The sequence below is a fragment of the Melampsora larici-populina genome (genome assembly GCF_000204055.1).
Source record: "Melampsora larici-populina 98AG31 unplaced genomic scaffold MELLAscaffold_15, whole genome shotgun sequence".
Taxonomy (NCBI): domain Eukaryota; kingdom Fungi; phylum Basidiomycota; class Pucciniomycetes; order Pucciniales; family Melampsoraceae; genus Melampsora; species Melampsora laricis-populina.
In genome coordinates, this window is record NW_006768779.1 from 1472070 (window position 1) to 1483948 (window position 11879).

An 11879-nucleotide genomic window follows, 5' to 3' on the forward strand; every position below is an offset into this window, starting at 1 on the left:
CCAATGAAACTGACACTGCCTCTCGTCGGAAGCTACTCTTCCCTTCTTTTGCCCACGGTTTGTTTTATGAGCCTGGAAGTAAGGTGCATCCGCGGTTCCAGCTCTTGATGCCAATTGTGATTGATGTATTGGTGTCATGTGATGAAGAAAATATGCGATGTATGACTGTTTTGAAGCGCGGAAAGATGATCAATTATGTGTTTACTACGGGTACAATTACTTGTGGAGAGACAAGGTCACATAAATTAAAATAATAAGGAAAAAGTAAAGAAGAATCACATGGTCAAGACATTGCTCATTTCAGGTCTTTGTATCACGCTGTGAAGTGGCTCCCACGAGCAACGCCTTATTTGTTTGTGTCGAAACATGATACTAGGATCAACTTCAAATTTAGCAGCAGCTGGCGCAGCTGTAAACAAGAAAAATTATCCTCGAGTCAATTGCAGGTCTGCGACAGGCTGGTTATTGGTTCGCGTTATCAAACTACGGCTACGCTTCACTACCGCCTGTCACTATGCGGGAGATGAACTCCACCTCGCCCCGAATGAAAGACATCTTGGAAAGGTTAATCTTGGTGTGATGCTGCATGCAAACAAAAACTTTTACAAGGTATGCATACTCTGTAGCATGACGGCTGTGGTGGGGTATTGCTGACATACCCGATGAAAGCTCAAAAGGCCCACTCCGGCTCATGGAGGGTGATAGTATGCGCACCAACCAGATTTATGATTGAGGTTCAAGTTGTAGTGTTCTGGCAGTGGTGGGTCGGTCCACAAACAGATGAGGTCGGTCGAGAAAGAGGAGGAAGATGCTAAATTAAAGAAGTGAGCATTAAGCGAGAAGTACCCACATGGGGTGGTATTTTTAGTACTCTGTAGAAGAACACAAGTAAGAAAGTTTAGGCCAGAGTGATGATTTGATTATTACCCCACCGATAATTTGTATTCTCGTTTGGTTTCTGCTCAGATGTTGGTGATGTTGTTCGGAGATGGATTCCTTACTCTCCACTTCGGTACTTGTCGCGCTTATATTGACATGCAATGGGGTAGTATAGGAAAAAAAACACTGCTATCCTCATACGGGTCGGCTGGTCTGCAAAAGAAAATCTCGGATGACCTTACTCCATGACTTGATGAATAGAATGACGGCTGCAACCTTCCTCCGAGCTCAGGACTGGAGTGATCAATAAGAATGAGATCACTCGAAGACTGAGTACATTATAGGTTGTCAGTTAGACCTCTAGGCTTGATACCAAGTTGGCATCGAATCCTGATCCTGACTTCTGCTATGAGTCCTTTTGCAACTTCAACTTTTCCGTTCAGCCACATCTGTCTGTTCCCATCTCGACCACCATCCGTTTTCACTGACCACCCCTTCTCCCGGCCAACCAGTGATTCGTTTCGGATACTTGACTTTCCATGTATATACCATTTCGCCCGAAGTCCATTCCCTTTTATTCTTCCTCTGACTTCTCCATATTCTTCTCCGTCTTCTTCAAACACACGTCCCTGTCAACGACGATAGCCCTCTAGATTGTTCTTTATATATCCCTAAATCTTTTCCACCCCGTTGGCCGGATATGACTTCATTGTCAGCTCCTCTGCTCTCTTCTCCTCAAGGCCCCTACTGGCTCTCCTTTTTCATCGTCCTTACTCCTAGTCGCCACATAATCTCAATCCACAAACACCCACTCCGCGCTGGTCAATCATATCTCAATTGTCAGTTAATTCACATCCCATCATCATCGCTCTGTTCCCGTGAATTTTCAGTCTTTGTCTGTACAGCGGCGTACCTGAAACCCGGGTGGGGTGCCGGTCTCCTCGAAAGAGCCTACGTACCCTCATCTCCACAGCCGACTCCTCCGCGCTCGTAATCCATAAAGCGGAATAGATGCCGGGATGAATGACTTTAGATGGATAAATTTTGGCGAACCAACACATGCTGTCTCGTTGCTACTCTCACACGCACGTATGCAAGCCGCGCACACGTGCGCGACCTGACGTATCTCTCTCGCTTTCTCGCGCTTGGCATTGAGTACTCTGATCATATGGATTCCAGTTCACTTTCGGACAGCCTTGACACTTCATACGAATCTCACTTTTTCATATTCAAACAATTCCACGATGCTTTTATATATCTTCCCCAGACCTCTCCTGCACAGTACGCACTGTGTCATTGGCAAATTTTTCGTCTCTCCTAACGCTGGTAAAGCCGTAAAGCATGCCAAAAAAATGACGCCAATGCAAAACTCTGTAAAGTCAATCGACGCTCCGCATTGAGCAGTCACATCCGTCAAAGATTATCTTGAGCTGCGGATTTTCAGTGTTGTCTTGCAGTCCACAACCTAGCCACTGGATTTTGTTTCTTTTTAATATGTTTTTTGTTTTCTCTTGCTTGGTTTTCTCTGCTCCCGTATTGCAAGCTTTCAAAGCGGAAGAGGTACCCAAATCAATTTTGGGTCAATTATCGAACAGCAGCGTTGCCTGTCACGGTACACTCAAGGCATAAGTTTATTCACGCTATCGAGACATACCAGCAAGGTCTTGGGCTCGTCGAAGACAAATCTAAATCTTCATATTGTCCTTTTTTTGCTATTCTCGAAGGTGGAGGTCTTACGGGCCAGGCAAATGAGACCCCCTCTTCGGTCGGGTCTCTGACATGATATCTGTCCAAATAGGCTTACAAGCTGACCGGCATAACGTTGGGTGAGTGGTGTAAATCCCAAAAGTGTATCTTTTGAATCTTGATTTGCTTCATTCATCTAGCTGGACCACGCTTCTCGTCTGTCCATCGGCATTGGTCCTCGAGGGTCTGGTATGTCAGACAGAGAAAGAGACAGAGAAATATGATCTCCTGAGAACCAAGGTACAATAAGATTACCTTCGTGCTCAGACTGTAAGTAATCTGGGGCGGATGGATGAAGTTTGATCAAGGCCACCGATTAGACAAGAACGTAGAACTTTCAAGTTCGTCTGATTGATAGCCGCCTCCAATCCCACCGTGAAGCCATCTGAATCTGCTCTTCATTCGTATTACATACTCATTATTTCGCTTTCTGCGCCTCCGCGTCTCTTGAGCTGACTGAGTAAAGTTTCTGTGGTGAGACAAAAGTCACTTTCACTCCTTCTTCATCTACCTTCACTCTCTCATGGAGATCAATCACCATAATCGACTCCAAAGTCTTACTTGGTATCATGCATCAAATTTGGCAACCTCAAGATTTGATCATTGCTCGCGGGCCTACTTTCTCTCTTGCTTCAATCTGCAAAGATTCTTCGCCTATCATTTCATATATCAAGCGTCATCTACGCTTTTCCTCTCAATTTACTCCTGTGTCCCCAATCAAAGACCTGTTCCTGAAAGCGCAAGATTCGCCTTTCGGAATCGCAGGGAATATCTAGCCCTTGGAAAATACCTTGCTTGCTTGTCTTGTCTCCATCGCTGGGCTCACACTAAATGGTTGATCTTGACTCTAGCGTCTTCAAATCTCTTTTTGTCCCGCTTCCCTTGTTGGCCGATTTTTTTCGCCGGCGCGAATCTTGACCTGCGTTTCCTGATTTGAACAATTAGTCGTATATTCTCTTTCCGATCTTCGTTCTTTTTATTTTGTCTGGATATTCTGCTTTATCGTCAAAGGGTCTCTGTCAGCATGACGGAAATGATTTATATTTGAAGCTGACTTTTGCATTTTCTGCTCATTTTTTCCAAAGGATCACTTTCTTTATCTACACCTTAGCAATCTTTTCGACTTGATAAGAAAGTATACCATTTGTATCAGAATCGCTTCGGAAAACTCGCCGAATTTTTCAGACGTCCTGGACGCGGTAGACAAAAAGTGTAAAATGGAATTTACTGGTACCATTGCCACACCTACCAGCGCGTACCCAAGTTTTCATCCATTTGATCAATCGAAGTTGTTTCATTCGGATATTCCATCACCACCACCATACCCCTCGCTCTTGTCCACCACCCAAGCTCAAGCTCACTGCCACACTTCAGTGCCATCACATCATTCATCGGGTTGTCTGCATTCTGATCCATCCTCACCTTCGCCTATCATCCAACCCGCCGTCACTGGGGCTTTCATCAATCAACACCATCAGAATCAGCATTTGGCTGGAAATGCGTATGAAGTCAGCTCTGAAGAAGATCTTCCTCGCTGGGAAACTAGCCCTCGTTCTCCATTCTCGTCGGATTCTTCCATACACCTGCATCAACTACCCGCGTCTGCACTCTTACCTTCAGCAGTCACGTCTTCTCCGGGGATCTTGACGTACGAGTACTCCTACCCTGCCTCAATTTACCATCACCCAAATTCAACCACAGCTAGCTATCATCCACATTCCCTTCCTCCCCCAACTCCACCGGCACCGGCTCCGCTCAACGTTCTTCCGGGGTCTTCGTCTTCCAGCGTCTCGTGGGGGACCTCTCATGCTACACATCCTTCTTCTATAGCAAGCGCACCAATTGGTCATCCTGATCCACGAAGTAGAAGCTGGTCTCCCGACTCTTATGAGCGCGCTTCGAACATTCATCATTTAGAACTTAAGCGCCCGAGAACAGACCCGGATCTGTTCAACTATGCCGGTCCACCGTTATCAACTTCTGAACCTTTCCTACTACCATATGAAGGCTCTTATCCTGCTGCATCCCTCTCAAAACACCGCTCTTCTGGTGCTTCTCGTCGGTTGGTTGAGGCTCAATTTGATAGCCCTACGGTGATAACATCATTGAAGAAAAAAAAGCGCGAGGTTCGTGAAGCATCAGCTACTTGTGGAAGATGTGGTCGTATGATGGGTCGTCTCACCCTCCGAGGAAGCGCTGAAGAGATGGTGGTAAGCGGTGGCTACGAAATTGTCCAAACATGCCGAGAATGTCAAGGCATCAGCGGCACTGCAGTCTCCGGTGGCGTGGAAAGGCAAGTCCATATCCCTTTTGGTGGATGTACCACTTTCACCGTCCAGATCCCAACAAGCACGACGATGCGCAAGCGAAATCGACGGACCGACGACGTCACTGCACCTACAACTTGCGATTGCTGCGGTAGGCAACTAGGCGTAGGAGGAATAGTGGCCCGAAACGGACGCTCAGCTATCCAGTTTGCAGTCGAAGTTGTTTGTGTTGGATGTGTAGAACGATATAGAAGATGTACGGACTGCGGTGGCGGAGGCGGTAGTCGCCTAGGGTGAGTACATCCCTATGTTCCAGTCATACCCTGTTTTCTTGTCTATGTATTTGCTGATGTCTCGTACTCTTATTGGTAGTGTTGGAAAGTGGAGATGCAAGGAGCTGTTCTCTGATGGCAGACGAACATGTGTACTGTCGCATCAACGTCAAGGCGGGAATGGAGCAGGAGAGATACGTAACGTCGTCTGGTCAGTGGGACAGATAGACTTGGACGAAGTGATTGAACAAGTCAAAGAGTTGGTCAAGCACTCACTATATGCAGCATTGGCAACTCCCGAGGTTTGTATTCAGTGTATCTTTCTTGTCGGAGGATGTAGGGCTCACATGAAATTCTCTCCAACAATGTAGATGCTCGAGTCAGGAGTTGCCAGGGTGACCAAATTTGATGACATCAACACCATGTGTAGGTCGTTGAATGCAAATAGAGATACTTGTCATCATGTTGACCAAACCTATCACCTTTTTTGTCAACAGATCTCAATGGATGGAAACGAATCGAATGCATGATGAAGAACGATGTAGAGGCAAGGGAAGGAAGACGGAGATATGTTGGATTACGATGGTCGAAGCCGCATCCTCGAAAGGGACCCAAGAGACAGACGCTCCCGGTTCCAGTGAGCGAGGAACCAAAGAAACGAACCCTCGTAGAGCCGGGGAAAGAGCTGACCGGATTTGTGCTAGCTGAGTAGGTGCCTGTCTGCTGTAAATCTGATGAAGACCCACCAGGACCTGAGATTCACTAGGTCACTCTGATGATTTTATTTTACAGGTGGGATATGGAGAAAGGGACAATGTTCATTGCTGTTGCTATGCCTTGGCAAAGTGGTGATGCGCTTGAGTCGACCTCTTGCTTATCACACGAGACCTTGCTCGTCGCACGAGCTGATCGCGCGGAACTGATCCAGCGCCTCGTAGGGTCGGGCCAAATGACCAACGAAGAAGCCATTGAGCGATTGCCCCCGATAGAGCACCTGTAAATATTTCGTTTTCTTGCGGTCTTGTATCTTGTGATATCTATGTGAAGACTGACTTATTTTTCGGGTTGAGTTAGTTGGACAACCCTCTTCTTTGAACGTGATAGCCGCCTAATTCAATTCATTGAGAAACGCAAACAATTCAAGCGCCTATCAGAATATCTCTCTACAAATCGTGATGTTTGCGTCGAGGACTTTCGCCAATCTTTTCTTACTGAACAGGAATTGGCTACAGGAATTTGGGAGACGTGGGTCAGAAGAGAAGGTAGTACAAAAAAATAGTCATCTTTAACGGCGAGGAAATCGCGAAACGCCACCGTTAGAAGTCCCATGACCTGGAAGGATCGTGACCGCGCCTGAAATTTTCCAATAATTCTTCTATGTGAAGTTCTTTTTTCTGATATATCTCTCTTGTAAGGCCTAGTTTGTGAAACACATTTGTTATCTTTCTTGCTCTGATTTCCATCTCACTCTAGTGGTTTGATTAACTGTTATCTCATTTTTCCTATGTCGCACGAAGTGCCAATTTTCCTTTTCCTTTTTGTGCTTTCGGGTTCTATTGCAATTCTGTACTGTCTCAAATAGATCATGATTTGAAACTTCAGTCACTTTGGCTGGCAGCTTGGGGTGTGATCTACTGGACGGGATCATGATGAAATGCTGGTTGGCAAGACCCTTTCACAGCGAGTAAAGAAACCCTACTAATAGCATCCTACGAATACCCTGTCTCATTTCTTCAAAAGTGGTGCTATATGCGTTTAGGCTTTGAACAGGCATATTGAGAAATTACTTGTGTTTCTGTGGCAGGTTTCCTCAAGATGCCTCTTCCCTCTATGAATTCACTCAATGTCTCTCCGAAGAACTTGGTGATATGACACATTCAGCACTTCATTGGTTGGCCAGACATGAATGCATATGTTATTCAGCTCTACTCGAATAGTATCAACCAAAGCCATCTCCATTGGTGCGCTTAGAAAGGCCCCAGTTTGTTGAGTGTTACTGACTCTTTCATTCCTAAAGCTGTGGAGCCTCAAGGATTTGTGTGTTTGGGTGTACATAATTGAAGTATTAATGTGATCTTAATGGCTTATTAATACTCGTGGTTACTTCTTTTCTTTTATGACATCATTACACTTGTTATAGGTCAGATAGATATGACATCATTCTATTTACTTTGATATAAAGATGTTTTGTGCTCTTATTCATTTGCCCTTTCTCTTTATCCAACTTAAACATTTTGTTTTGTCACAATCTTCTCTCATCAGATTGTTCTCATCCTTTTCAATCAGTGTGCAGCTTTCGCTGATTCTCACAGGTAATAACCATTTTAAGTTACATTGTTTGAGAGAAGATTTAGTTTGAGTATATGAGTTTGCAGTCGTTACCCTGGCTGTGAACTTTGATGGTTCTAAATTGACTGAGTCCCTCCTCAAATGTTTAGATCTGGAGTCTGGACTCTGAATGGTTGGACTCCCAAAAATGATCCACACTGCACCATGATTACCTTTTTACTTCCAAACTGAACTTGTACAGTAAGAGATCAATGCTCTTCAAGAGATACATTGACACAGTAAGTTGGCATCTTTCCTATCAATTTGCATGAGGGAACAATAACTTCACAATCTACGGGCCAAAATCTGAATCAATGTGTGACACAATCATTTATCCCTGACACTTGTGGACACTCAAATATAATCAAGTCCCTCACCAGAGGCCCGCTGAGCCTCGGTACTTTGGCAAGGAACTTGGTTAAGTCTGGTGGAGACCAGACTTCTTTGTCTCCACATCACATACAGACCAAGTACAATTTTTTAGTTGCAACAGGTCAGCATCCATTGAATACCATTCACAATTTTATCATCCCAATGGTCTGTGGCAAGCAAAAAGTACTCAAAGTTCTCACCAATGAGCTCATGAATGAACACTATCAAAATTGTCTGAGTCAAACACACCGTGATCAACATCAGGGCTGTGACCCAGACTTGGCCCTGCCCAGCCAACTCTGCCGGATGGTTTTCACAGAGCTGACAGTACGCGCCCTGTGGCATTTGTACTTGACTGGATGGCAGTTAAAGATGGCCCCGCAGGCAGAATGGGCAGCTCAGTTGCCTGACCTGCTTGGAAGCCATTCCAACACCTTTTCCGCCAAACATATCTCACAATAACCAGGACACAAGGTTGTTAGGTCTTATCTTGACAGACTCAAACTCCTACAGTCAAACCCGCGCAAATGCATACCCGCGCAGGTGCATAACCCGTGATAATGCATAGAAAAAATCTAGAATCTTGATGCTTTTTACTGCCAAATTTGACAACAGAAATGCATAACCCGTCAAAATGCCTAGCAAAAGCCTTCCACCCAAATTATGCGTTTGCGCGGGTTTGACTGTATTGAGCTTCAAGGATGCCCTGCATCCCCAACCTGGCATGCCCTGGTTGGCCGTGAGGAGTTCTGAACGGTACCCGGGTCTACCCAAGGCCGGATATTCATGACATTTGTAACTGATCACATATGTCAAGACTTTTCTTTGATTGTCTGAGATAACTCAGCATCAACCTTGATTGAAATTCTCAGAAGGTGATGCCCTCCAAATGATTACACTGTATGTCCTTGTGAAGATGTTTTGACACATGTATCAAGGTGCATAAGAACAGATGAATGAAACACATCCAGAGTATCTTTGATCTCATTGAAGTAAAAATGACGTCTAGCACTGAAGAGAATGAAAAAAAACAATGAGGTGACTGAACATTCATTTTGACAGTTGTCTAGTCACCTTTATTAAATATGCTCCCCCAGCATACCACATACCTAACACATGGGGTATATAAGTGCCCACTTTTCTGAACCACTTTGTCAGGGTGGCTAACAAAACTACTTACTAACTACGCTGATCTAGTAGTGAGTTGAGCCCTGACTAGGTGTTCCGCTGGGTACGGGGAACTAGTAAGTATTACTTCTTAAAACAAAAGAAATAAGATATAGAATAATCAGTTACACTGATATCTGGTTGAATGGTTTTTAGAGAAAACCCCAAAGTTACAGGCCCACCGCAAGTGAACAGGTGACGGTAGGTCAGACCTGGGCCTGGAGTGTTTCTCAAAGCTAGAAAGCTAGGAGTAGCCTGAGATGTGAAATCTACAGGGATCCTGCCAACAACAAGTGTTGCAGAACCTGGGTCTATGACCAATAGAGACAAAGTTGACTGACCATTGAGGGGGAGATAAGATTCAAAGGTGAGTGGATGTAAGATTTAGAAATGGGTAGACTGGAAGTCCAAGTGACACTGATTTCTAGGGTTGTTTTAGATTCAATGGGAGCAAGGGAGTTATTTGTTGGGAATGTCTTGTCAAGCTGGCAGTTGAACAGAAAAGGATACTTTGTTTAGACAAGTCTCAAGAATAGTTGGGGTCTTGTAAAATCAGGCGCCCTCCTATCTTCTTGTCTGGAGGGTCTAGTATTTTTACTTTTATGCTCACCACCATTGACTTGTGGTTACAACAATGGTAAGGCTCTTATCTGGACCTATATGGCTTGGTCATGGGGACCTCTTCTGGGATTCAATGTGTTATCCCAATTGGGTTAGGTCCAGTTTGCAATGTAAGGTTCTCTAATTTGTTGATTCTCACATAAGGAAACTTCCTTGTTTTGTATGGTTCTTTGGTCTAGTATGTTTCTTAGTCACCTCTTGTCGTGGACTACTGTACTAACCATTTGTGAAATTTCTGTTGCTTTGGGGATTTTCTCATATCAAGCTTCCTCTTCTGTTTTCCTGGGTCTTTGAAACTAGACCTTTAAGTTGTATGGTTTTTTTATTATTTTTTGTAGTTTTAATAATTTTATTCTTATGTGGATAATTAAATATAAACAATAATTGATCTTATAATACTAGATCTTGTTAAGGTGTAAAAGGGATGTGTTTTATCAAAATATAAATGTATAAGAAATATGTATTGTGTGGATATCCTGAAGTCCTTTTGGTTCTCCTTGTGGAGAACTCAAGGGCTGACACACTTGGTAAAAATTATTTTTGGGGTAGTGATATGAGTGGCGGGTTCTGCTCTTGACATTTCAAAAAATTCCTTCATTTCCATCTTTTTATCAAGGTGAACATCAATATTTAGTTTCCAAATTTAGGTGATTTGTTGAACACAATGTTTGAATCTTAGTGATCACTTTGCCATTGCATGCTTGGTAGATGAACCTCAATTTTTTGTTTCAAAGTTCAATTCTGAAATAAATCAAGTGTTATCTGCTCAAGTTATCAAGCAAGACAATTTTGTACGCATTTTTAAGATCAGTTGAAACTCAAATGACTACTGACCCTTTGAACATATTCAACTCCTCACTTTTGAACTGACATACCCATTGAAAATATTGGTCATTTGAGTCCATTTGCAAATCATTTTGAAATGGCTTGCAGCTCCTTGGATGCAAGTGGACTTGTTTGAATTTCCTAAACTACCACAGAACATTGAAGAGTTTGAAAAGGGTTTTCTCAAGATGCATTTTGCCACAAAAAATACATCTGTGACTTTGAGAAATTACAACAACCCACAATCTGGATACCATCTCTCAATCTATGGTTTGGATTTTGACTGGTTCTCTTATTATTTCCAAATACCTTTCAAGACAGCAATTGTTACATTGAATATTTCTGTGAGAAAAACTTTGAGATGAAAACTCTAACCAACTCAAATCATCATAAATGACCATTTACCTAGAAAGAAGTTGAAGTTGGATCTCCCAATTTTAAAAATGTTTGAGGTTTCATGCCTTCTTGGTTCTGAGATTTGTGTCTTTTACTTTTGCATTCAATCTAAGATAAACAAATTGTCTCAGCAGGCCCTGAACCGGATATTGCTTGGCTTAAATTGAATTCAAATGCAAGGAATCTCAATGATTGGAAAGAGTTGAACATCAGATGCTTAGATGGATTGGGACATCCTGAACATACAGTACCAAAAGTCAATTTCCTTTACAGTTGAATGATATGGGTAGACCTTCTCTAATTGCAAACTTTTTGCATTCTACTCAACCTGGCCTGGATTTGCTGGTCCCCCAATTAACTTTGATGTGTACCATCAGGCCCGGGTCAATGAACTTTTCAATGTCAACCTTAAATTTCTTACTTATTCTTGTCTTCTCTACGTAAAGTATTGGTCATGTTCTTGTTTCCTATTTATGATTGCTCGGACCTCAAAGCTAATAACTTGTAAAACCTTGGTCCTTGTATTTAATCCTCATCACGGTTCATTTATAATACCTCAAATCTCACTGTTTTGCAAAACTAAAAGGCCAACAAGGATAGTCTAGATCCCCTTTGAACCAAGAAGGAAATATGTGATCCAATCTCATTTAATGGGGACTCCACGCCAAAGGAACGACATGTGGAGAGTTTCCATAGGCGTGAAATGAGGGTGACAGAAATGTAGAGTCTGCCCATGTCACGTCCTAGTGACAGGGGTGGTGACCCGTGGGGAGAAGTGGCGCTGGCAAGGTTGAGGATTTTCAACCGGCAGAACACTTCTCCTCAGCATCCGCGGAATCACAGTCTACGCTCTCTAGCCGTCGAATAATTTCTCTATCTCTCACGTTTCTCTCATAATTTTTCTTTTTCAAATCATAATTTTTCTTTTCATCTGAATACCTCAAAATCTCAAAAAAAAAACAACAACAAGTTTGGAAAGTAGAAGATACAAAAATCAAGAAACAAT

The 11879-nt window shown here is 43.2% G+C and overlaps 2 protein-coding genes across 2 annotated transcripts; one reads left to right on the forward strand and one right to left on the reverse strand.

Annotated features, from left to right (window-relative positions):
- Positions 1-1217: 1217 nt before the first annotated feature.
- On the reverse strand, positions 1218-1940 carry MELLADRAFT_105972 (uncharacterized protein; the record flags this gene model as incomplete). Its single annotated transcript, XM_007409260.1, has 2 exons — positions 1218-1508; positions 1839-1940. The coding sequence occupies 2 exons, from the start codon at positions 1938-1940 to the stop codon at positions 1218-1220; spliced, it is 393 nt and encodes a 130-aa protein (XP_007409322.1).
- Positions 1941-3842: 1902 nt separating this feature from the next.
- Positions 3843-6238, forward strand: MELLADRAFT_85835 (uncharacterized protein; the record flags this gene model as incomplete). Its single annotated transcript, XM_007409236.1, has 6 exons — positions 3843-5185; positions 5265-5466; positions 5536-5590; positions 5662-5872; positions 5957-6160; positions 6235-6238. 6 exons carry the CDS (start codon positions 3843-3845, stop codon positions 6236-6238), a joined length of 2019 nt encoding a protein of 672 aa, XP_007409298.1.
- Between the last annotated feature and the right edge of the window lie 5641 nt (positions 6239-11879).